Source organism: Micropterus salmoides, unplaced genomic scaffold (genome assembly GCF_014851395.1).
Source record: "Micropterus salmoides isolate LMB-PRFRI ecotype aquatic unplaced genomic scaffold, ASM1485139v1 Ms_hic_scaffold_1, whole genome shotgun sequence".
In the NCBI taxonomy this organism is placed as follows: Eukaryota; Metazoa; Chordata; class Actinopteri; order Centrarchiformes; family Centrarchidae; genus Micropterus; species Micropterus salmoides.
This window is the reverse complement of record NW_024040040.1, coordinates 16,671,046-16,696,889: the sequence shown is the minus strand read 5'-3', so window position 1 is coordinate 16,696,889 and position 25,844 is coordinate 16,671,046. Positions and strand designations below refer to the sequence as shown.

The 25,844-nt window shown below is 40.2% G+C and overlaps 2 protein-coding genes across 8 annotated transcripts in view; one reads left to right on the top strand and one right to left on the bottom strand.

The window, feature by feature from the left end:
• The window catches only part of LOC119904149 (FERM, ARHGEF and pleckstrin domain-containing protein 1-like), a 68,478-nt gene extending 48,337 nt beyond the window's left edge, over positions 1-20,141 (top strand). For 3 of the 5 annotated variants that reach the window (XM_038720631.1, XM_038720613.1, XM_038720604.1), the window contains exons 13-28: positions 181-1,654; positions 8,082-8,290; positions 8,571-8,660; positions 10,658-10,791; positions 11,589-11,670; positions 11,842-11,903; positions 12,423-12,598; positions 12,728-12,858; positions 13,063-13,131; positions 13,235-13,324; positions 13,503-13,585; positions 14,040-14,152; positions 16,615-16,775; positions 17,550-17,657; positions 17,810-17,961; positions 19,052-20,141. In XM_038720631.1, the coding sequence (XP_038576559.1) occupies positions 181-1,654; positions 8,082-8,290; positions 8,571-8,660; positions 10,658-10,791; positions 11,589-11,670; positions 11,842-11,903; positions 12,423-12,598; positions 12,728-12,858; positions 13,063-13,131; positions 13,235-13,324; positions 13,503-13,585; positions 14,040-14,152; positions 16,615-16,775; positions 17,550-17,657; positions 17,810-17,961; positions 19,052-19,124 (3,207 nt within the window). In that variant the 3' untranslated portion in view covers positions 19,125-20,141. The remainder of the gene's footprint in view (positions 1-180; positions 1,655-8,081; positions 8,291-8,570; positions 8,661-10,657; positions 10,792-11,588; positions 11,671-11,841; positions 11,904-12,422; positions 12,599-12,727; positions 12,859-13,062; positions 13,132-13,234; positions 13,325-13,502; positions 13,586-14,039; positions 14,153-16,614; positions 16,776-17,549; positions 17,658-17,809; positions 17,962-19,051) is intronic. The other 2 variants (XM_038720621.1, XM_038720639.1) reach the window with 2 other exon arrangements.
• Position 20,142: 1 nt separating this feature from the next.
• Positions 20,143-23,563, bottom strand: LOC119904184 (gamma-glutamylaminecyclotransferase B-like). 3 transcript variants are annotated; one of them, XM_038720669.1, is made up of 3 exons: positions 23,442-23,530; positions 21,783-21,911; positions 20,143-21,618 (listed from the first exon to the last, which is right to left on the bottom strand). In XM_038720669.1, exon 3 carries the CDS (start codon positions 21,592-21,594, stop codon positions 21,124-21,126), a length of 471 nt encoding a protein of 156 aa, XP_038576597.1. In that variant the 5' UTR covers positions 21,595-21,618; positions 21,783-21,911; positions 23,442-23,530; the 3' UTR covers positions 20,143-21,123. The 3 variants fall into 3 exon arrangements, with proteins under 3 accessions (XP_038576597.1, XP_038576605.1, XP_038576588.1); XM_038720677.1 differs by having other exon boundaries at positions 21,806-21,911; XM_038720660.1 differs by lacking the exon at positions 21,783-21,911 and having other exon boundaries at positions 23,442-23,563.
• Between the last annotated feature and the right edge of the window lie 2,281 nt (positions 23,564-25,844).

Genomic DNA, 25,844 nt, shown 5'->3' with positions numbered 1-25,844 from the left:
TGTGTGAATGTGTGCTTTCTTCAGTCAGTTCCCATAAACAACAATTTATTCAAAGTCAGTAACTCAATTCAAGGAGCCCAGTTAAATAAGAGTTTAAAAAGCTTTTCCCTTTAACTCTCTCCAATCACTCCTCTTTCTCTCTGTCCTCTTGTCTTTTTCTTCTATTTTCCTCATTTGCAGAACGCCATGTGTGTCCAGTTAGCGGACCAGCCTGACTCAGGCAGACTGGATGAGTCTAATGGTTCAAAGGAGCTACCAGCAGCCACATCCTCCACCAACGGCTTTCACGGTATACCTGCTGTGCCTGGCTCAGACCCGACTCAGTCCCGACAGAACCACCACGGCATCGAATCTGCGCTGGACCCGCATTTCCTCAACCCAGGTCCATCCTGCAGGGCAAACAAAGGCAGCAGCTCCTCTATTCCTTACATAGACTGCAGCGACATAGACAGTGAATGTGATGTGACAAAGAACAACAGGGCCCCCAGGGGCCACAGCAATGCAAATGACAGCAATGCAGATGAGCCTTGTGTGTATAATAATAAGCAAGGGGGTAGCAGTCGCAAGGGGGGGCAAGCTGGGAGTCTGTTTGGGGATGTGAATGGGTTCTATCACACCAATCACCAGGGGCTGATGCAGCAGCATCAACAGCAGGGTATTACAGTGCAGCAACAGCGGCAGCAGCAGCAAGGTATGCTGGGTAACAGAAGCGCTGTAGATCACTCTCCAGTGTCGAACAAGTTCATTGTCAGTCACGAGCTAACAGATGAAGAGATTTTGCCCAATGGCGGTTCATTTCATGGCCGCCTCCCGCTCCACAGCACGTTGCTGGATGAAATCCTTCAGGGTCGAGACAAGCGAGGTGCAGCAGCAGGGCGACCGTTAGGAACCGGGACTCGTAGTCAGTGCTCCAGCCCGGTGATCAGCAGCTTCCACCACCGCACAAACTCTCTCAGTCACGCCGAGATGACAAATGGGCACGGGCAGCCGCGCTCAGCCACACGTTGGGATGACGGAGGGCATTATTTCACTAAGCGTCCGGGAGTATTCCCAGTGCAAGCTCCAGCTGTCCCGCCGTCACCCCACCCACCAAACCACTACGGTAGCTACTCCCCGATCACGTCAAACCGCACCCCGCCACTTTTTGCCAAACCGTATAACAACAACATGAGGAACCGCTCTGATACTGATCCATTCATTCTCAGCCAGCTGACATCCACCCCTGTACACCAGCAAGACCCTCATCGCCCGGGGTTGCACGCCCAAGCACCGTGTTCTGCCCCGGTGGAGCGGAGAATGATAATAACTAACGGTAATCACGCGGGGAACTTCGTGGTTCCAGGTCAGGCGAGGTCCAACACAGTGCAGCGGTTGTTCAGCCGTCAGGGAAAGCCCGGTAACAACCCGGCCCGTAACAACCACGGCAACCTAAACCAGCCAGTCCAAATGATCGACGGATCTACCAGCAGCGGCACTGACACCAGCGACACAGAGTCGGACACCGGCAGCAGCGCGTACAGCCAACCGTTAATGTACGGCAACCCTGCAGCCATCAGTTCTATGAATTCGGTGAACTCGAACGGCGTGAACTCGTCCCCGCTGCCCCATAGCAAGTTCTCCTTTGGGAGTCTGCAGCTGGAGGAGGGGGAGGATGGTGAGGGAGAGGAGGAGGAAGGGTGTTACCACTTTAACGAGGAAGATATAGGGGGTCGGGTTTTCAGCTGTTGAATGGTAAAGAGATGCGAATATTTCAGCCTCACATTCGGCATTATAATGCACATTAAATATAATTCTGTTCAGTCATCTCACTTTAGTAGATTACAGACTAGTAAAGAACTACTGTGTAAAGCTGGAGAACTGTTATCACCCAGCTACATTAATAGAAGTACACAACTGTGAATTGCAATACTATAGATGTAGTCCACCTGTTTACACTAGATAAGCTGTGATACACCTTATATAACACACATTTTGCTCAAAAGTTCTCACATATTTTTTATATATTTTTAAATAGGTTTTTAAACTGTGAATAGAAACGCCTGCCCTAATAACGGTAATGCGTTTTCCAAATCCCTATTTTATTTGCATTGAATTTGTTTTGCAAACCTTTAGGCAAACTGCTGACTTTACTCTACTAAAAACTTTGGCTGGCTAATTGTCAACAGAGAGTCAATCCTAAAAGCCTGGAGGCATTTCTGCCAGCTCTCTGTGAAATGTTTAAGAATCAGCATCACTAATGTTTCAAGATAAATCTTCCTTACAATGTGCCATAGCTGTGTATTAAGTGTACATGTATGAGCAGATGGATATTACAGATTAATGTTGAGAAGTTAGAAATCTAAAGGAATCACTTCATGTGTAGAATTGTATTTTTCTGGGGAGGAAGATTCTTCCTAATTTTTCTTCAGAAATCATTTGATAGCATTGATATTATTCATAATAGTATAATTGCTCCTCTTCTGTTTAGGAGGCATTAGAATTCTGCTGATTGTAGCTGGCTTTTGTAAAAAAAAAAAAAAAAAAATGTTGTTAAGATATTAAGGTTTTGAAGTAAGAGATAAATCAATGTTTAGGTGGCACTGATTTGGGTGGCTTAAAGCTTTTGAGTTGACCAGCTGCCTTTCTTGGTCATTGTAATGTTTCCGCATTTGTTGTGTCCTAATGTAGCATTTTCTCTAAATCAAACTTTTATAAATATTTAACTGTTGTCTCGTGCAATAGAAATGCTTTAAGACAATAGCTGGAGTTAACTAAGGGATTTCAATGGGAAGTAATTGGAGGTTTTAAAGGGAAAACTGTTTTCTGTCAGATGTTATATACAGTTTGTGGTTGTTTGGACTGTGGTAAACCACTAGGATAACGCAGGTGGTTGAATTGAGAGATATTTCCCTTTAATTGTACAGTATATTCAAATGGTTTTAGTAGAGATATTGGATTGTACTTAGAGTAATAGACTTGACTTGGTAGAAGTATGTGTTAAATGTGTAAGCTATTTGCAGGAGGAGGAATGCTGTAGCGAATGGCCGGTCTGCCTTTCTCATTCAGTTTTGGCCGAGCTGAAGTCCTTTCCTTTGGAGCACTTTTTTATGCTTTCCTTCGGTTTCTGTCGTGGGCAACTTGCACTGTAATTTGGATGTTGGTGGTAGAGACTTTTTGTAGTGATTCTCTTTTGTATTTAGAATTAGCGCAGGGATAGATTTGCATTAATTAAAATGTTACAGAGAGTATGAACATGATTTTAACCTTTTTATATCTGTATTTTTGATAACTGAAGCTCCGTGTGTAAATTTCTACTGAAGTTGCATTATATGCGCTTATCCTACTTCTGTTGGTTGGTCATGGGCTTTTTTTCAGTCTTTATTTCTATCGTTCTTTTTTCTATCTTTCACACTTGCGCACACAATAAGCAATAATCAAACACGCCAACTATCGTCCTTAAACCTGTGACCACCCATAGCTGTCTGCTTTGCTCAGCTTGGCCCCTGGCATGCACTACGACCACACACAAAAATGTATCTCACTGTTATCTTTCACTTTCTTTTGATGCAGTTCTTTCTTTTGTTACAATGCTGTTTTTATTGAAGGTATGCTGGCCCTCCATCCCCATCACTGTCATTTGCTGGCTGTCTGCTTTCTACAGGCTTTTTGTTGTTTTTACTGCAACAGTGCATTGGGATAAACTTCAGTCAATTAAGTTCATAAGAGAAAACAGGTGTGCTTCTCCTACACTGGAGTTCAGTTTGGCACTCTGCCTAAAAAAACAGTCTATATATGTCTATGTCAATGTCTATATATTTTTCCCAAAACAAATAAAATCCAGCCTTTATTTGTCCAATACTTTGGTTTATGGCTAAATACCAACAAAGCTAACAACACTCCCATTAGCCTCAGCTATGCTTTGTGTTTAGCGCATAAATAGCAAATGTTAGCATGCTATCGCGCTAAACTATGATTGTGAACATTTATAAAAACCATTAAACATCTCCAATGTTAGCATTGTCACGTTGAGCATGTTAGCATGCTGACGTTAGCATTTAGCTTGAATGCAGGCATTTCAGTGAGTTGAGGGGAATAATTTTTTCTGAACCTACCTACTAACAGTCCAAATTGTATTTTTAATTTGCATGCATACTTTTCTGAATTTGGATCTGCGTTGGTTCTAAAGCTGCTTATGAATAATTGAGTGCATGAAAACACCAATTTAAACTGTACATCATTAGAATTGGCACAAAATTTCAGGAAAAGCTATTTCAGAGTTACCTTCTTAGCCACCTTTCCATGAATACACTATTACTCAGGGAGCATTAGTGCTCCAGAAAACAGTGATGTTAGGGGTTCAATCTACAAACTTAACTTGGAATAAATGTCTTTCACAAGAGGCTTCATCCTGAATCAAATATTCATGCTTCATACTTTGTAAATGCACTGTTTTTACGCATGTCTTCTGTTAGCGAGGAGGGGGAAAAAATGCTGTTTTCTCACCATTTCCTTTTCTTTACTCTGAATGCATGTTAACCAGGCAAGCAAGATCCCTGCTTTTCTGTCAGTCTGCTCTGTTTTTGCTCACTTTGTCACTCTGTGTTTCTGTCACGGGCCTGTAAATGGTTTCAAATGTTTGAGAGGCATAACATGCAGTTTAACACAAACTTAACAACTCTAGAAATGTGTTGGTTTCTCCGCTTTCAGACACAAACTTCTCTTCTCATGGGATATTAGAGTTTTCATGCCTTTTTTATTACTACACCGTTGTGTGTAATTAACTGCACTGTATTTTTCAAATATTTAGAAACCATTTGTATATTTGCCCCAGGTTTCCTCACTGCGCACAAGGACGAAACAGGGCTGACTCAACTCCAATGCTCTATTAACAGAGAGTGAGAAGGTGAAAGTAGACAGACATAAGTAAAGTTAAGCTTAATGCAAATGTAAGTGCAATAAAAAAGAAGATATCTTTGAGGTACGTGGCGTTTTATTTTGTAAGGTGTGAAAGTCCAAGAACTGTCAAAAGATGAACATACACATGTGAATACTGGAGTTGAGTCCTCCTTGTCTTCCCTTTCACTGCTTGTCACCAAACAGCACTTGCAGAAAGTTACTTCCATTGAGGCTTTTTGTCATTTCAATGTTCTGTACAACAGACTGATAGATTGTGATTTTGTATTCATATTGTCATTTGTATGTTAATGGAGTTAATCAAAGCCAAATTTGCTAGATTTACTCTAAAATGAAAAGTAAAATGATTGTAGTTTCTTCTGCAGTGTACACACTGATGACGTGATTGTATTTGACTGATGCTTTGAGTAGTTCAACATTTAGGGCAATGCACTTATTTGATTTGTTGCCAAGAGATACGTGAGAAGATCGATACCACTTTTATATTTGTACAGTAAATATGAAGCTATTGCCAGCTGCCATTAGCTTAGTTTAGCACAAAGACTGGAAACAGGCAAGTATATCCAGCTGCAGCCCACAGACCTGACGGAAGTTGAACTTCCAAATATATGGTTTGTCCCAGAAGACACCGCGCAAAAAACGTTGATCGTTAATCTCAGCTCACGTACAGTATAGATCCTAATGCAAACCGTTTTATTCTTTAGAGGCCAACAACAGCTGCAGCTGGACCCTTCTCGAAACGGGTGGAAACAGCTAGCCTGGCTCTGACCGAAGGCGACAAAATCCAACTATTGGCACCATAAAAGCTCACAAATGAACACGTTTCATTGGAGTATTACGACTTTTGTTACATTTTGGTAACTTTTGTTGCTGTTTTCCACTGTTGCTAGTCTTTATGCTAAGATAAGCTAACCTGCTTTGTATACGCCGGGCTGACATGAGAATTGTATCAATCGTTTACCTCTTGGCAAAGGACCAAACAAGCATATTTCTCTAAATATCAAACCATTTTCTTTAATTTAGGTTATTAAAATCATAAACGGTGGCATTTTAGAATCACATCTGTGCTTCTCTTCCTGTTTACATAACACACTTTTTACTCACTGACTTCTTTTGATAGACTAAACTTGCAGTCTGGCTATTCTTCCAATTCTGTGATTTGAAGATTGGTGGCAGTTTTAGTTTGCATGTCCCGCATTTACTTCATGGTGCATACCAAGACTGTAGTCCACAGTGTTTGATACAAACTGAACATGCAAAGGTTAAACTGCTGACAATCCAGCACTGAAAGGATCATTTTCCTTAACGCACATTGACTATATGGCCTAAAGACACACTGACTCACTGGTTTTCTTTGTCACTCTTGTAACACTTTGTATTTCTGCACACCTGTCCTTCTTTATTTTCATCACACACACCAACTGGATGTGTTTCTTGTGACTTTTTTGAGGTTGTACTCTACCTTCATTTGTCCTTTTAACACTGTAACTGATTTTGTGCACTAGTGTCAATAAAAACCGACCCTATATGTTTGAAGAAAAGGGACTCCAGAATTTTCTGTAGAGGGAACCAATCTCCAACTACCCCCCCATACCCTCAGCCTGCTTGACTTGTGACCCCCCCATCCCCCCCGGCCCGCCCACCTGTGTCTTGTGTTGTGTTATAGTAGCTAGGCTGAGAGTAGAGGTTGTCCGTTTTGTTCAGCATGTGCACACATGATTTGACCCGTTTCTGTTTGTGTTTCATGTTTCCTAGCTCGTTGTTTCACCTGTGTTTGTTGTTGTACTAGTTTTTGGTTTTTTTTCTAAATGGTGGGAAGTTCTTTTATAGCACCCGTCACAGATCTGCACTCAGTGGTTGCCATGGTTTTACCCATGATCCAGTTTGGTGTAGAACAGTGGACTCTTTGGAAACTTTGCACCTGGGCAAGTATACAGTCACAATTTAGTACTATGTAGTAAACCCATGTAGTGACCCTAGCTGTAGTGAAAAGTAGGTTTAACTTTTTAGTCTTCTGTCCGGATGATGAAATTTTCCAGAAAGTTGCCAGAAGTAAATCAACTACAGTCAGACCAGACTCCTATTAAAAATATATAATTTTAGGTATTACCTAGCAAGACTATTGCATATCTGTAGAAGATCATATCTATAGTGCATTTTAAGGGAAATGGGAACATATTCATCTATATTGCCTTAATGCAACAATAATACTTTTTTAACTAGAGCTGCATTAATCATTCAGTCCATTAACAGAAAATTAATCTTCCAACTATTTTGATAATCGGTTAATCATGTTTTGGGCAAAAATATCAACCACTTTCTGGTTACAGCTTCTCAAATGTGATACGTGAACGAAAACTAAAATATATTTCTGTTTTCGACCATTGATCAGACAAAACAAAACCTTTAAAGACATCGCCTTGGATTCTGGGAAACGAAAAGTGAAATGATAAATGAATTAACTAAGACAATAATTGGCAGATTAAGTGGTAATGAAAGTACTTGTTAAAATATCCCTTGCTTACATTGCATTACGAAGACTATAGATGTATCTTATAACCTTATTTATTGCAACTTGACAGCTTTTTAGTATGCACAGCTGGATTATTTGTCTTTCTACTTTCTCTTATAATGCACAGATATGGCCTTTTATTAAGTATTGCAAATAAACTGATAATCCATAGCTCCATACTAACATCTACTTAAAAATATTGTTTCCCTTCCTGTTTCTAGGTTTTGTAACAATGTTTTAGATCATACAAATTGAGAAATAGAGTAGATTTAGCATTTTTGTTTTGTTTTTGTTCTCTTTAAGATTGATTGTGTGGCATTGTATAACCTTGAAATTCATCACCACACAGGTTGGTTACATTGGTTAATTTGCGTCAGGAATATTAGGGAATATGTTCATATCCTGAGCTTCTAAATGCTGGGTGAATCTAGAAACCTCCTCTATTGAGAAGTGTCTGAGGAAAGAATGAAAATGCCACTATGAGAATTAAATGATAAGGAAGATGGCAGTGAATTTCATGAAAGTAGTTGAATGGCTTCTTGTATTGTGCACACAGAATCTGTTTTAACTCTGTCCCTTATCCTCTCCTGTCATCTTTTCCCTTATCTCACTCTTTCTTCTATTCCTGTCCCCGTCTCCCTCCCCTTTCCATTTTTTTCTATTCTCCTCCCCACAGAAAGTCCTGGTTCAGAGGACTCTCCGGTGGGAAGCCCCTGTGTGATTGTTAACGGTAACTGCTCTGTAAATGGGCAGGGAATGGGCAGCATTGGTGTCCTGGGTCCAGGTCAGAGTCCTGAGGGACGGCGGCTGTCACCTCTCACCAGCCCGCTGCTCACCGACGCCGGATGTGTCCGCAACGATGATGACGAGGAGGCGAGCAGGAAGGTGAGCATGGGGGAAGAGAGTGGATGTATAATGTATATTGTTAATATAAAACCTCACAAAGGAAAACGTGCTGTTGAGGGTGATGCAGGTTGTCAAACTTGCTGCTAGTGATCTTGTTCGTTTATGGTAATAAAACCAATTTCTCAACATTTAAGTGTGGAGGTTTAAATAGGTGGATGAATAGATTAAAGCTGTTTAGAAAAAGTACCAAAGGAATTTGTCAGTGGCTAGGAGAATGGGTGGACAGATGGATCGATCTCACCTTTTTGTTTCTGTCCAGAAGTTTCCCACAGACAAGGCGTACTTCATAGCCAAGGAACTGTTGACCACAGAGCGGACATACCTCAAAGACCTGCAGGTCATCACAGAGGTAAATACATTTCTGCACATGTCGTTTCTTTAGAGTACAAACTCCTACTTTTCGTGGTGATTAAGTGTTTGTTCACTCTGTCTAGCCTCGTCTATTGCCATGTCCGTGCTAACTGCAAGGCCACTCTCAACTGGCTGAGAGAGAGAAAGAGAGAGCGCTTTGAAAAGCCATCTGTGTTATGACCAGGAGCTAGTCTGGCCAAGTGTAAACACATTCCCTAAAGTACACAGCCCTGCATAGCTCACAGGGAGACTGAACCTCGGTCTCTTTAAAGCCGCTGCACTTTAATAGTGAGTCAACGCTGGTTATTTCAAAGCCCTGAGTTTTGGTACAGTGAGCTAAAGTTGGTCTTTTAAAAGCTTACATGTTGGGACAATGAGTCAGAGTTGGTTTGTGCAGTGGAATTAGGATGAGACTTTGGTGTTTTTATAGCCTAAATATCCAGAAATTGAGCTCAGTTTGGTCGTTTGAACTCCAAAATATTGGGTCAAGGGGTTTAACTTCAGCTCTCTGTTCCCGTATTTTGGCCTTTTTAATTCCCTTTTCCGAAAATGGGCTTTTATTTGCATTTAGTTTGGCCCGGGACTGAAGACTGAGGTTCAACATCTGAAGCTTTATGAGCATTTTTTTTTCTTGCGCAGGACAGATGAAAATACAGCTTCCAAGCGAGCATGTGTTACTTTCAAAATGACGCTCACTCTTTTGTTTTTCACAAGAAAGCTGTGCATGTGTTAGAATTCAGCTTAAGCTAGCATCTTGTTTCTTCTTTATGACTGCACAGACTGTCGTGGCTCTTCAGTTTACAAGTAAAACCACTTTAACACACACAGGAAAGAAAATACTCAATCTGCATCTTCAATCCTGGGATGAAAGTGCAGCTTAATTTGCGTCAGGATTTTTCTTTGCCGTTTATGTGATTTAACTTTACTGTCTGTCTGAGGGTTAGATCAGCAGCAGGAGGATTCATGAGTAGAGAGACCACCAATGTTAAAAACACAGGTCCAAGCACCTGCCTGCTGAGGACCCGTCCCGTTAATATTATGAAGCTGACCCTGACTCCTGACCTCGCTGTGAAGGGGAAAATATCATATTTCCCCTCTCGTGTATTTTTCTGCCTCTCAGCTGTTTTTCCTCTCAACAGTAGTTTCCACCTTCTTTGATGTGGGAGGAAAGGCGTGCGCTGGCACTTCTTTTGAAAACCTCTTAAATATTTTCTTTGGCTGGCAACGTTCACACCAAAGATCCCACACCCTTCCCCTCCCTCTCTTGTCTCGCTGTCACCCTTCCTCTCTCCCAGTTCTTCTGTGAAACAGCTGGACGACCCCTATAATCGTAATCGTGCCGGGGGGGGGGTTCCTCATATTTTTCATTTGTCATTTACATTTAGAAGAACTGCATTAATATTAAACAAAGCATGATGTTATGACATAGCTAGGGCTTCAACTAATGATTATTTTCCTTATAGATGATTTTGACAATTATTTTCTCAGTAGATTTTGTCGATAAGTATCAGAAAATAGAGGAAAATGCCTGTCATTTTCTAAAGTCCAGAGTGCCGTCTTGAAATTCCTTTTTTTGTGCGACCAACAGCCTAAAACCCCAAAATATACAATATATTATTACATAAACTGAAGAAAAGAAGCAAGTTTGAGAATTTCTAGGATTTTTGCTGAAATAAAAAAGACTTAAACGATCAATATATTATCAAAATAGTTGCAGATTAATTCTCTGCCTCTTAACTAATCGATGAAATGTTTTGGCTCTAAGCTTAAAGTCATTCATTGCATATCACTTCCCTTAATGTCTCTCTCAGATACAGATGTAAGGACTCTCCAGGACCTAAACTTATCAATCATATTTGGTCTTTCTGAACGATATGATTGTTAATTCTGAGTACTACACAGAGATAAGACTGTAGATGGAGAATAAATCTTAAGGAAATGTGAATATCTAGTGTTTTGTCCACATGACCACACGTGTGTGTTTGTCCATTGTAGTCTTTCAAGAGCGTCGCAGGGAAAGACGATGCCTTCCCAGACCTTGTTAAGAACCTGATCTCCGCCAGCTACGATCCGCTCTACAAGTTTCACCAGGGATTCCTCAAAGAGGTGGAGCAGCGGCTGGCACAGTGGTGAGTATCTTTCTGGGCCCCCATTTAGAAATATTTGTTACGAGGAGACAGGAAATTGCATCTGTAAAATGGCAGACGACGCAAGCATCTAATTTAAATGCACTCACATACTGTGTCGTATACATTTATTCATAAAAACAGCTACTTTTTGATCTTCTTTACAGACGATTGAAATAGTAAAACTTTTAGACAATTAAATATGATTACCAGGTGTGAACAAACCACTGATGAGAAGCATTTTAAGACCAGATTAGAGTTCAGCCATTTGCTATTGTGCTTTTGCAAGACAAAGACATTCACCCCACTGTAGTGTTTCTGTATCAGCATCTGTATCATGTTTCACAGTAACACACAACCCAAGTCAAGGATTTTAATTCAACATATTTACTTGTTTTCTTTAAGTGGAGACAAATGGGATAGTTAATAAACAGCACATTTTTTATTCACTTTTTAAGTCACATACCACCATGACATTAGGTTGTTTTAATTAAAACCTAAACCTAAACCATGGCTTCATCCTGAATAAATAAAGTGACATGAAAAGACTAATGTGACGTTGCATGGGAACTACTGCAAAGTCCTTATTTCCGCCTGTGGGAATCTTGTCTGTTATTTCACACACACACACACCCACCATGCTTTTGGAGAGGGCCCATGGACTAGCTGGTAAAATGAATGAGATTGTGGGATTTGAGTCAAGATCTTCCAGTCTTGAAAATCTTAGCTCTGGTCTGACACCTACTGGTGAGTATTTTTTACTGCACATAAAAGAAGCTCTCATTTCTTTTATCTTTCAGGGAGGGACGTTCTAATGCCCACATAAAAGGAGACTATCAGCGAATTGGGGACATTCTCCTTAAGAACATTCAGGGTCTGAGGGTAACTATACCTTCCACATATTCTTTTGCACTTTAACTCCTTGTTGTCTGTATAAGATTTGGATTACAGTTGTAGAAATGTAAAATGAGAGGCAAAAGGGTTTCCTTCTTTGTGCCTCTCTTCATCTCTTATCTTTACTTGAATCCTTTTTTCTTTCTTTTGCCTCTGCAGCAGATGACAGTTCATCTTCAAAAACATTCAGAGTGCCTGGTCGAACTGGAACGGGCCTGTAGGTAGGTGAAAGAGAACAAACCCGTACGAGGCAAAAAGTCCAAGGTTATTGGCAAGTTCTTATTCAGTTCATAAGAACATAATATTCACAAGAATCACCAGTCATCAACAGTCAAACTTTGAATGGAGGCTATTGGAAAGACTAACATTATTACCATGACACATTAGCTTTCCAAATTAATTTTTGAAGTACAGAGCATTAAGTTAAGTGTACACAGCATGTTTTGCAACCGTTCGCTTCACCAGACTTTTGCCCTCGCTTAGATCCCTAACACACCTAAAAAATAAGCACAGCAAGTTTTGTTTTTATTTTATTAATTTTTGCTTTATTGAAGGTATTAGTCAGGGACCATGTATAAAAACATTAATCCTATAAGAAAAGACAGGCTTTGTACCAAATTTAGCTTGTAGCTAGTTTCCATCTGCAGTTAGTGGGAGAGGCAGGACATAATGTGAAATTAAATAACAGAAGAAAAGAGCAAAGGATAAGCAACAGTGTCTCCATCCTCACTGTCGCTCAGGTCCAGTCGGAAGGCGGAGGCTCTGTGTCGAGAATTTGAGCAGCAGAGAGTTTGCTACCTGCCCCTCAACATCTTCCTCCTCAGGCCTCTTCACCGCCTGCTGCACTACAAACTCATCCTGGAGAGGCTCTGCAAGCACTTCCCGCCCACCCACGATGACTTCAGGGACTGCAGAGGTACATGTGTGCCTTTTATTTTGTTTCTTTTCACCCTCTTGACCTTTTCCTCCCTCATGCATATTGTTGTACTTGTGAAACTAAATTTGTCACTGTTTAATTAGAACAATGTTTTCATATTTCTTTCAGCGGCCCTAGCAGACATCTCTGAGATGGTGCTGCAGCTCCAAGGCGCCATGATGAAGATGGAGAACTTCCAGAAGCTTCTAGAGCTGAAGAAAGATTTGACCGGTATCGACAACCTCGCCATCCCCGGGAGGGTTAGACTCTTTGCATTCATTTATTGAGAGGAAGGATGTTATTAGTACAAGAGACTGACTTTTAAATAGTTTCCATGCTTGAGGTGTGAATTATTCAGTTTTAAAACAACACTTACAAGATTTCCTACATTCTGCTAATTTATGTATCTCAGCTTTCACTCTTGCTGTCATGTTTTCTACAGCATGTTTGTGTTTAACTTGCAGGAATTTATCAGGCTCGGTTGCCTCAGCAAGCTCTCAGGAAAGGGTCTTCAGCAGAGGATGTTCTTCCTGGTATTACATTTCAGCTACTTTTCAAAGTGTATCTAACATCGGCGATGAAAACAAACGCTAACTAACACTTCTCTCTTTTCTTCCTTCTCTTTGTCCTCTCCAGTTCAGTGATTCCTTGGTTTACACCAGTCGAGGAATGACCCCGTCCAACCAGTTTAAAGTTCACGGCCAGCTGCCCCTGTATGGCATGACGGTATGTGAAGATTAACTGTTTTTTAACCTGCAAAGTTACAAAAACTTTTACAGTGAAATTGTATTTTATTTAGGGCTTATTGTTACAGTGGTTATGGATTCTATTACATGCATGTACATTTTCCGACCAAATGTTGCGAGTACTGAGGTCTCCCGCTAAGGAGTGTGTTTGTTTGCAGATCAGAGAAAGTGAGGAGGAGTGGGGAGTTCCTCATTCGTTCACCTTGTTTGGACAGCGGCAGTCTGTGGTGGTGGCAGCCAGGTATACATCAACACACACGTAAACACACGCAAGACCACAAACAGAAGGTGTAATATTTAAAATATTTAGTGTGAATGTATGTAATGAGGGAATATTACAAGAATGGATGTGTTTTAGTTATTTAATTTAAAGTTTCATACAGGTCCACCTTATAAAATGGTATTTTTTCTACAGGACTTCTGCCACAGTTTGGTTGTCCTCTAATGAAATAGGACTGTGTGACCTATTTTCCATTCAGTTACTCAATAAAAAGTTTAATCTGTGGCTGTATAATAGAGACTGTATTGCGCTACGCAGACTTGATTGTGACTTTTTACTGTGTTGATCAGACCCCGAGCACCTTTTTTTAGAATGGCGATACATATTCTTTCTGGTTCTTTCAGGTTCTTTCTGTCTGTAATTGATGTTTCCCTAATATCTCTTACTCGCTGTCCTCTTCTCCGTCTCTGTCCAGCTGTGCGTCAGAGATGGAGCGGTGGGTGGAGGACATCCGGATGGCCATTGACCTAGCGGAGCAGAGCAGCAGCACAAACACTGACCTTCTATCCACCAGCCTCTCTGACAACAGTAAGTCTGTCCTCTGATGTATGTGTGTGAAAGAGACTCCGCATGGAACTAGAACAGGTCTGTAGTTTCCCCTCAGTTTAAAAAAAAAAAAGGATTTGAATTATCAATCCGGAGTTACTGTGACTCAAACCTGCTAATTACTTCCTGTCCAAACATCCCTAAATCATCAAAGTATTTCAGGACTGTCTGAGACACTGTGGGAACCAGAAAGTTAAGTCCCACAGGAGAGGTATTTCTGGAAATGTTTTGTCACCCATGACTGCTTTGCTTGCCAAAATCTCCCAGCTGAAGTTAATATGACACAGGAACTTAAGCTGGGACCTGTTAGCTGTACTGACTAATATCTGCTTCCATCAATAAGGTCTTTCTGTGAGGGAAATGGATGATCTCTCTGCCTATAGTCTACATAACTATACACACCCCACGGACTGAGGATAAATTTCAGTCTCTACCTCCCTTTCTTTTCCTGTAACAGGACAGACGGCTGCTTTTAGCACCTCATGAATAATCCCACTGAATTGTTCCAGGTGGTCTTTGATCATATTTTTAATGTCACCTGATATATGTGGGTCCATGACCCAGCTGTTGCCCCCCCCTTCTCTTCTTCTCTTTACTCATTCTTCATCTTAAACGTCTGTCACAATGTTAAATGAGGCCTCCACCTGGTGAACTTTGGTGCAATGTCTCCATTGTCCCTCGGTTAAATTACCTGCCATGTACATGTACAACTCCAACAGTTGAAGGGGTATTAACTTACAAGTAATGACAAAAAGGCAATTGTTCTCCTTTCGTTTGGCTCAGCACTTTGTCCTGTTTGTGCACACATTTTCAGACTGAGATGAATATTAACATTTTATTTATCTGTTACGATTTGATTTGTGTATGCTTTTATATATTTTTGCTGTAAGCACACAAAAATAGCAAAACAAAATTTGGTAAGGATAGCTCGGTTAGCTGTACTCAATAATGACCAGAGTGAATCTATTAAAGCCAGACTGTTGTTAACAAAATTACATCCAAGTCTAATAAAAGGGTCTACAACCTAAAAAAGCCAAAGCATGAGGCCCAAACCAAAGTGTGCACATAGTGTGCTGCTGCTCTGGATCCAGACAAGTTGTCAAATGGCAATTTTGATTGTCAGCTGCAGCCAGTTAAAATACAGAACATTAGCCAGTTATGTGTAACAAAACAATCTTCAGGATATTGCAGAGCTTGTTTCTCGGGGGTTTAGTCCTGATTCGATCCATCGATTTATCAACAATAAAAGCTGTAGTAGTAATAATAATAATAATAACTGTAATAGTCAGCCGTCTCTAATCAGCACTTCTGCATTAAGTTCTAGGAAGAATGCCATGACAACATTGTTGTAGTTTCACATTTTGTACCCCAAAAAAAGAGCTCCAAAAGCGAAATAAAAAAATAAAATACAAAGTTGACGCTTTTAATTATTTCCAACCCCTCAACAGCTGATGGTAGAGTTTATATATTCCTGAAAGCTTACTTTGTTTGCTGTTATAAGATGATTAGAGGCCCAAAACCAAAGGTGCTAAAGGGCTATCAGACAAGTCAGAAATATAGCCCATTATAATAAATAATACTGTTAGATAATTATATAGAGAAAAAAAAGAAATGTAAAGCTGTTCACTTCAGTTGAAACCTCCATATATTTGGTAAAATAAAGAGAAAGATTTTTTATCTGTTTTATTTACCACTGAAGGGTTGATAAAAATGAATTAAAACTTATTTTATTTTATATTTATCTTTCACTAGCTCATTTTATTTTACAACAACTATGTTTTACTATATTTGGTCTTTTAAGTGCCATTCATTATGCTTCTGTACTTACCAACTTATTAGAGGTTTTAGGAAAAGTTTAAAGCTTTATATTTCATATATTTACTCTTTTATTATCTAGCTAATCATGTTATTTATTGATAGACTATACTGACTTGTCTGATAACCTTTTACTCCATTTTGTCATTTACAGGGCTTCATTACTCAGGCAAGATTTATGAAGAAGGAAGGAATTTAATACTAAAACCTGAAATGTATTAGTCAGTATTTCAGAAACGCAGAGGAAACTATATTTTAAAAACTAATTATGTTAATAGAAAGCCATAATGTGCTTTATATTTGTGCGAACAATGCTGCTATTATGTTTTTATGATTTTTATCCAGAATTATTTATTAGTGTTATTTATTATATGCTTGCCTAATTCACTTATATCCTCTTAACTATACCTTTTGATTTAATTGTAATCATTAATCAAATAAGCTCATATCTCTGTAAAGGACTTTGGTCAACATTTGCTGTTTTTAAATGTACTCTACAGATAAACTGACAGTAAAAATCAGTTTATTAAATGGTGGAGAGTTTGTGTCCATTTAATTTAAAATCCTACCCAGTGAGAGCTCAGCTCTGTCTGCTAACCAGCATGTTTGACCTGCCCGTCGTTCCCCAGAGCTGTCGGAGGATGGTGGAGCTGAGCTGGAGTCGGAGGAGGAGCTCTGTGGCTCGCGCTCGTCTCTAGAGCGTCAGGGACACCGTGGTAACACCACCGTGCACGTGTGCTGGCATCGCAACACCAGCGTGTCCATGGTGGACTTCAGTGTAGCTGTGGAGGTACCCGTCTGTGTTTGTGTGCTATTAATCGTCTTCTCTCTTCAGCTCTTTTTTCCTACCACACATCACATACCCATTTTCCTGTTAGGACTCTTGTAGCTGTGTTGCAAGTTTTTGTTCAGTGCTTTTAGTCTGTGTCGTCTATCCTAGTCCTCTTTTCATCTTACTTTTCTTCACGTCTCCTTTCCTCTCTTTTATACCTCCATCTTTACCTCTTTCACTATGTGTCTTTCCTATCTCCATCTTCTATTTGTCTGTTTGACCATCCACGCTGACATAACTAGAGGCCTGTAGTCTGTCCAGTGAGTTGACGAGGCCCCTCTGCAGACTTCAGGGGCCCAAGTCTCTCTCTGTGGTTTGCTGGTACAGAACACACAGCCTGTCCTTTAGTGACACCTGCTGGAGTCTGAAGGTACTGCAAAAGCAAACATGTATTGATCCATGTAGGGAAATTCACATGATGATGAATCCTCCTGATAAATGGAGAGAAAATAGAGATAATTACATTTTACTGGACATACAAAAGTACTGGATATTAAATATTCCTGAATGTTTGGTAGCACTGTACCAGCCTCTTGCCAAACAAGTTAAACGTGAAAGAGTTTTACAGTGTACATACAGTGTTTTAAAGTGTAATTACAGCTAACATATTTTTCTTTCCTGTCTGTTCGCCCCCATTTTATAGGTTTTAATGGAATCTGACTTTTTTATTTAGCGTTGCATGGCTTTTGTTGACCCTGTTCTCTTCTCTTTCCTCCTCTTTTGTGTTTCCAGAACCAGCTGTCAGGTAACCTGCTGAGGAAGTTTAAGAACAGTAACGGCTGGCAGAAACTCTGGGTGGTCTTCACCAACTTCAGCCTCTTTTTCTACAAGTCACACCAGGTTAGATACAGTAACAGTGAAGTGAAAACGACACTGTAATGAATTGATATGGCAATTGGTCTGATAAGGGAAAGTGGGATACGTATTATGATTGCTACTAACTGAAGATGATTATTGAGCATCTCCTGTCCCTCTGGCTCGTCTGCTCACAGGACGACTACCCTCTGGCCAGCCTTCCTCTGCTGGGCTACTCTGTCACCGTCCCGTCTGAGTCGGAGAACATCCACAAGGACTACGTCTTCAAACTCCACTTTAAATCCCACGTGTACTACTTCAGATCAGAGAGCGAGTACACCTTTGAGAGGTACCTTACTGTGGGTGATCACTGGTGGGGATGTATAACGTTATAATTAACCCAATACCATAGCTACAGTGAGGAAAATAAGTATTTGAACACCCTGCTATTTTGCAAGTTCTCCCACTTAGAAATCATGGAGGGGTCTGAAATTGTCATCGTAGGTGCATGTCCACTGTGAGAGACATAATCTATAAAAAAAAAATGCGCGAATACGTGCTGCCTGCAGCTCTGCAATCAACTACGCCTATTTAAATAGGCCTAGTAAAAATAATCGAAAATCAATATGTCGCGGTCAGCGTTGATATTGTGGTGGGCCGCCACAAATAAATGAACGTATGGGAGACACTATAACTTATCTACTCATGTTCCAAATTTTCTGCAAATTCTGAACCTCTTCCACTATGTGTGTTCTCTGACATCTAACCCCCTAACCCTAACCCCGATGAGAAACACTACCTTAGAGCATGGAAGCATCAGCCAGCTAAACTTTTACTGCCCTGGTAGAAAAATCATGTAAGGTTAGTTGGATTGGTTTATTCTCCAGCGCTGGCTTTGGCCTGTGGTGTAAAATATGTAGTTGGATTAATTTCATGTAGTTACTCTCTCTCCAGCGCTCTGTTTTGGCTTTGTCTATTACGTTCATGAGACAATCAGCTGATCACTAATTGGCAATAAAACGGGGCAATTCGTAACCCTCACCACTAGATGATACACATTGAACCTTTAACATTGTGTCTGCAGCACAGGAGTGAGAATGTCCCTTATCTACAGATGTATCAGATCTACAGCTGTAAGGGACTGTGCTGGCTTGTGTTCCTTTTAATTAAAATGTCCAAAATGAGTAGCACAACATTGTTTTTCACAACAAATTTTTTTACCTATGCATATATGCAAACTAAAACCAGCCTTACACCTGGACACCTGTCATAAACAACAAAATATATGTACCTGTATTTTATCAACTAAAGAATAATTTCAAATATTATTTGGCCCTTACACTAATGAACTTCAGTTCTAATGCCAGTAAAAATATATTTTTTAGAAACAATGATTTATATCACCAACCGAGCCTTGTATAATTTTTCCTCCTCTCCAGGTGGATGGAGGTGATCCGCAGCGCCACCTGCTCTGCCAGCCGCTCGCTGCCAACCAGGAAAGACCTTTACTGATGAATCTGCCCCCCTCCCTTGTCTCCCCCTCCTCCCCCCTCACTCTGCACAGAGATACACTTGCCTGGGTGAAGATCTGGACTTCATGCTGCACAAACAGCAGAAGAGACTCTTATTATAGAATCACTTTGCACACAGCAGGCGCTCGAATCCATACTAAAAAGTACCTTTGAAACGTTGATTCAGACACATCCTCCCACTTACCCTGCTGTACTTAACCTCCTATTGCACACTTTCCGCACCACCACAAACTGCCTGTGATGGCAGTCGTCCATGACGTGACTCATGTCATTTCATTTTTTTTCTACGCCAAAATGGCAGCACAAAGTCTTGCTGGCAATGTTTTCCTTTAACGACCTTTATTTTTGTGTTTGTGCCATTGAGTGTTGTTCACATGCACACACACGGATTTAATATTCACCCCAAAAATGCATCCTTTTTACAAGAAGGATTTTTACCTTTATGATAAACCTGAATGAAATACACAGGGTTTACCAGAAGTATTTGGGACACCGAAGCAACAGTTTGTGCACCATATTGTATTTGCAATATCGCAAATGGTATGTTTCCTCGGTGAATAATTAGTTCAACGGCACATTTGTGCTGAGAATAAAAAATGTATATAAAATGCATGAATTAGACATACACCAGGATTTTACCTGTGTGCATGTGAACACACTCATGGTGATGAGTATTTCTTTGTTTGTGTGACAATCTATGTATAATTTAGATTAATTAAATGTGACGCCAGTTTGGACACAATTAGAAAACAAGCATCCTTTCCTTTTTTTTAAGGCAACTTTTTGTACAGTACTTTGATACACTGTGAAATGTTCTTTGTTTTTTTTCACGTTTCCCCCTGTAAGTTTTGCTTTGTTTAAAAAAGACAACTGACTTCCAATCTGCTTCCAACGCCAACAGAGATTCGACTGGTTTGTTTGCCAAATACCTTCTTCTACTATTCTAAATAAAATAAAAAAAGAAGAAAAGAATGTGTTCATAAGAAAAAAGAAAAAACTCAGAATTTGATCGGTTTTATTTTTTGTTGTTTTTATCTAGTTTTCATAGGGACACAATCCCAGATGGGATCAGAACAACACAACATGGAGGAAGATTGTGGAAAGACTTTTTTTCCCCAAGGAAAACAGAAAGTAATCGCAGGTACAACGGTGGTGGTATAAGGATGAGCGGGAAGCTTCAAGTGTTTTCTTGGAATGTTTTTGTCAAACCTGTTTTATGGATGAAAAATGTAACACAGAACTGCCTCTACATGGTGTAAGTCATCTGCTCAAATAGTTTATTAAAGAGAACGGGACCCGCAGCCTGTTGCACCACCTGTGCGTAAGTCCAAACCTAGCCTAGTTATAATGTCAACTATCTGTGAAATAAAAGCAGTTGCACCATGGAGATAAGTTACACATGACCCAGGGCAAGTGTAAATCACAAAATTAAGTCTTTACTAATGGTAAAACTGCAGCCTTTCTGCCACATGGCATCATTTTTCATTAACTGCATGTCAGTTTGCAACACAGTAGAGACTTAATTTATTGATATGGTTCAATATTGGTCTAGCTTTACTACGATGTGCTACGATGACAAGTGGCTAATGCCAACCAGAACGCTATAGCACACAGTAACCATGACGCTGGACTTCTTATCTTTGATCGTTGATTGGCCTTCATTACAACTTTACGTCTAAACTAGTCAGGTTATGACCCAAGTAACCGTGGTGCAACCAATTTTAGTAGCTGATTTAGTTACAAATTAACTAGAAGTTACCAAGACTCCAGTGTCGACTTTACGATTATTCCCTGCCTTAGTAATTACTCCCTTTATATAAAAATAGAAATATGAATTTCCAATATTTTTACCTTCATATGTCAAAGTGATTAAGTGTGATGTTACTGTGTACCTGCTCCACTGACATTACTTGGAGCTCTGATTTGTACAGAGGTAAGACTTTGTGGATCATATTTGCTACCTATACTCAGGATCTATATCACACTCGTCTTTCTCTGGTCACATACTCGAGCCCGTGATCTCCATACGCGTCATAGCTCTCGTACTTGGGCAGCGAGGGCCAGTCAGGCTGGTACGCCATTGTGCTGTACACGAACGCCTCTATGGCGCTTCCCGCTGCCAGCCTCTCCTCTCCCTCTGTCTGCCCCGCCCACTCCATCACCTCCAGTTTGACCAGAGTCCGCTGGTACATGGTGGGAACCCCTTCAAAGGCGTCCAGGAATGTCAGCATCTGGTCGTCCACTTTGTATATCTCTCCTTGGACTTGGTGACCCTGGTCAGGGATGTTGAGGAGGAAAGGGATGTTGTAATTCCCGGCGATCACTAGCGGGTATTTGTGGGTGGTGCGGGCTGAGGCGAGGAACTCCGCCTTACCATTGGCGCTGTCCAACATACGGTTGTAGTTGGGCTGGCCCTTTTTCAGGGTGCCATAGACAAAGACACGAGCCATGTGTATGAAAGAGGGCGCACACACCTGTAAAACAAAGCAAGGAAGAAGGGTTGGGGGAATGCTGTGAGATGTTATTTAACTTCTTTGTTTTATATTTCTCTGGCAGATACATTTCAACATTTGCTGCACTGATTTATAGGCATGCAACAAAACATGCAGACGTATGTATGGCCGCATGTATTGGATACTTAGGTAAAAAGAGGAGCAGAACTGTCAACTGAATCTGAGTGTTCAATGTTCAAAGCCTCCATTTTTCCAGCGGCTAGAAGGAGCTGAAGTCAGAAGGTCATTGGTTCCCATCGTGGACTCGTCTACCCCTACGTAGCAGATGCCAGAATGGACAGATGTCAATCATGTACAGAAGTACAAAATGAGGCTTTGCTATGTCACTGGTGAGAATGCTCCCAACTGGATGTTGCTCGGGAAGGGGCACCACAGGGAAGATGGTAGTATAAATCCAGAAACGTTTGTTTATAAATGTTAATAGCTTGTTGTAAGATATGATTGTTTCCAGCGTTCAAAACATATGGGACAAACTATTCTTCAGTTTTTTAAAACTTTGTATGCAAAACATGAAAGAAAGCCGCTAACTTCTTATAAAATGCTTTAAAAGTTGGCACATGAACTTGAAAAAAAGAAAAATGTTAAACTTTATATAATCTTAAATGTGTAAATGTAACGTATCTCAGTGATACAGACTAAATTGGAAAATGAAGGTCATATTTTAAACAAATAAATATTATTAATTTAAGATGTCTTAAATAAAGCCCTTCCACGCTGTCTCAAAAGCAAAGCATCACCCGGATGCTTGGCCATTTAAAGGTATTTCAACAGGTACAAAGGACTGGATTGATTGGTACACAGAAAGTAAAATAATGTAGAGTCATAAGGACAATTGCAAAAGAGATCATGTCTTTATTTTATCTATAACTCAGCAGTAAATCATGTTAATTATAGGATACAATCAGTTTTCCAAATTAAACAAGGATATTAGACATAGGCCTACCAAACTATAAATAATCCATCGGCAACAACAGGCTTCTTTAATTGCCTATAATCACGTGAATGTCATGCGTGGTTATCAAATGCAAACACTTATTTGGCCACAACTGTGATTATTCCGTAAAAAAAACGTTAAAGTTTCACAAAGACATACTTTTGCCATCACCACGGACAAAAAGTGATGTTTATTCGCACGTTATGTCTGTGTGATCCAGATAAAAGCAGCTGTAGACGTAAAGAGACCGGGCGAATCACCTGCGCGCGCTCCCGCGGACGGCAATCACTTTTCGGCACGAGTTCAATCTCAAAACCTTTTACACCAGATTGAACGGCATGTTTCCTTGCAACGTTGCGCAACGTTCTGCAACGGGTTTCAAGGTATGTTTTCTCCCGTTTGGTGGGCGTGTCTCATGTGTTACCCAATCTACTGCAACAAGTTTGTAAACACAACGGCGTTAAAAAGCCAGGAAAATGCAGTGCGCTTGCGTACACAACAGGGTGTTCAGGGGACCACCGTTTCCGTTGAAAAAAACGTTTTGCTACGTTTTGTCTGCGCTGAACTCGCCCCTGTCCTCGTATTGTTGAAGCACTGATTAATTCACTTAACACCCGTTTTTAGTGTGAAACAAGAAGGTATGAACATAGCGGTAGTTATGGTGAAAACCATGACCGGGAGGACTGAAACCCTTAACACATAAGTTAACGTTACACACACATTGCGATTGTTGCGGTTCCTTGCCATTCACTGCGGTTGGCATGTAGATGTTTATCATAGAAATGATAACACGGGGCCTCCCGCGCGCGCCTCGTGTCCTTCACCTTAAAATGACGGAGTTCAATCTTACCAGGAATGTGATGAAGGTGTTGGCTGGTAGTTTCATTAAAATTGTCGGTTCGCGGAAGCGCTTCTTCCCTCAGTCAGCCAAGAATAGGACAGCGCATGCGTAGTAAAAATCAGATAGAGGGCTCTTCTTTTTTTGTTTTTTTTCTTCCCGTTCTTCCTCCATTTATTTATTTATTTAGCATAATACAAAACCAACAATTCTAGCCCCTTAGGACAAAAACATAGTCCAGGACTAAGTATATAAACAATAAGGTGCGAGTTACAAGTACACAAACAGCTAGAAAATAGGATAGGAACAAACAAATGATCAAAACATTACTGGACAGGAATAAAAATAAATAAATAAAATTTTCCATTTTAACCTCTGGTTGGGGTCCAATTAAATGACAAATCTAACAAAAGTGTATAAAGTAATATAGCCTTCTTGGAATTAACTATCTTCATTGAATCTAAGTAGAGAGATAGCTCTTTCAGAAAAACAATGAAATGTGGGGTGTTTAAGAATTTACATTTGTGTAAAAAGTACTTCACTAAAATTATCAGGTTGTTGTATAAAAATTCCAGTTTTCTGTCCTCCATTATAAGACCCAGTCTAACATTACTATAAGTCAAGGCTGGTATGGTCAGATTACTATGTAATAGTAAATCTTGGAAGTCCTCCCAAAATAATTTAGAAATATTACAAGAGAACATTAAATGTTCAATGTTTCTATTTCTGTATTGCAGAATACGCATTCATTAGTCAAGTCAATGTTAAATCTTAGTCGTAAAAATTCTTTGCAGGGATATATGTCATTCATTATTTAAAAATGTACTTCTTTAGCTTTAGGTGGTATATGGAAACTGAGGTATTCACATCTAAGAGGTCACAGAGGTGTATTTCTGTAATATATAGGCCTATTTTCTTTTAAGAGGCGATGGAAAACATTTCTTGGTTAGAGAAGATCTTAAAAACTTGTTATTACATTTCTCATCCAAAAAAGAGCATGCTTGATAGACGGTGCTTCTCAGGTCTTTTAATTGCATCCACGTTTCCCTGCCTGTAACCATGGCTCTAACCAAGGGGGTAAGCCAGAGATCGGACAGTGAAGCCGACCAAAGCAAGTATATCCAGCTGCATCCTGCATGGAGGGATCCATGTAGGCCCAAAAATGACGTCAAAACCCTGTGACACCCCGTCGCACATGAGAGATGTAACCGTATTGTTTAGATTATAAGCTCTAAGCAAACTATTCGGCCATCAGTGACGCTGCCTTGGTGTTTCACAGGTGAGCCTCATAGCTGGGCTGATTAATCAGTGACGATCCGAGTCAGACAAACACACTGAGCCATGAAACTTTTTTTAAAATTTTTTTTACATGGTTAAATTTAAGAGATATCAATACAAACTGGGTTTTTTTTTTGTGAAGACCACCCAGAAACTGTTTTGCACCTCTTTTGGTATTGCTCACACACCAGAACATTTTGGCAAAACCTCAGCAGATTTATCTTTGACCATATCTATAAAGACTTTGCCTTATTGTGGACGAATGTTTTGCTTTTATAGGATAAGCTTCCCCTGGCAAAGCTTTATATAATTTTGTCTGTTTTATATATGTATTTGTATACTGTTGTGTATATCTTTATAAGTCACATCTGAATTGTAACCCCCTTTTTGCAATAAAATGACGTAAAAAAAAAAAAAAGCCATGAAACTTTTTGTTGGTGCAGCTACCAGAATTACGGTGTTTCTGCAGTTGTTCTACGTCATTAAACCACGGTTATGCTGCACGATAGCTATTGATAGGTGCAGTAGACGCTGGTGCCAACAGGAAGTAGCCCTGTAGTAGTATTTTATTGGTCCAAAACTGGCTTCACTCCTCTCCATTCAAATCAGCGGGGTGGCTTCGTCCAGTAATATACTGTCTATGGGCCTTTCTCATTTCCAAAATTTGTGCCTCCTGGATCCTGTAAACCGGAAGTCAATCTCAGGGCGCCATCTTGAAGGACATCTCAATTCCTACAATGCACATAGGTTGCTTCTCAAGTCTCTGGGCCTTTCCGAAACTGCTTGCTCCTCACTCTCCCTACCTACTTCCACTCCATTTGCGCGTTCATGCGGAGGGTCCGCCACATTGAGTGCCATCCGAAACCAATGAGGGCGGAGTGGTTAAACCCTCAAATGCCGAGTCAGCACCGATGCTGGCTTGTTGAAGGTGTGTAACACCCTTTGCTGCAAGATGATGGACCTTTCTTTCAATTTGCGTTCCATGACTTCGCCGGTTAACATGTAGGAATTTTTTATTTCGAAACTACACTGACATTGTCACGTCACCATTCACAGGTTAACAACATAGCCCATATGATTTATATTGAAATGTTGTATTTGTGAATGTAACATTTTTCATATAGGCTAAGTTAAAGA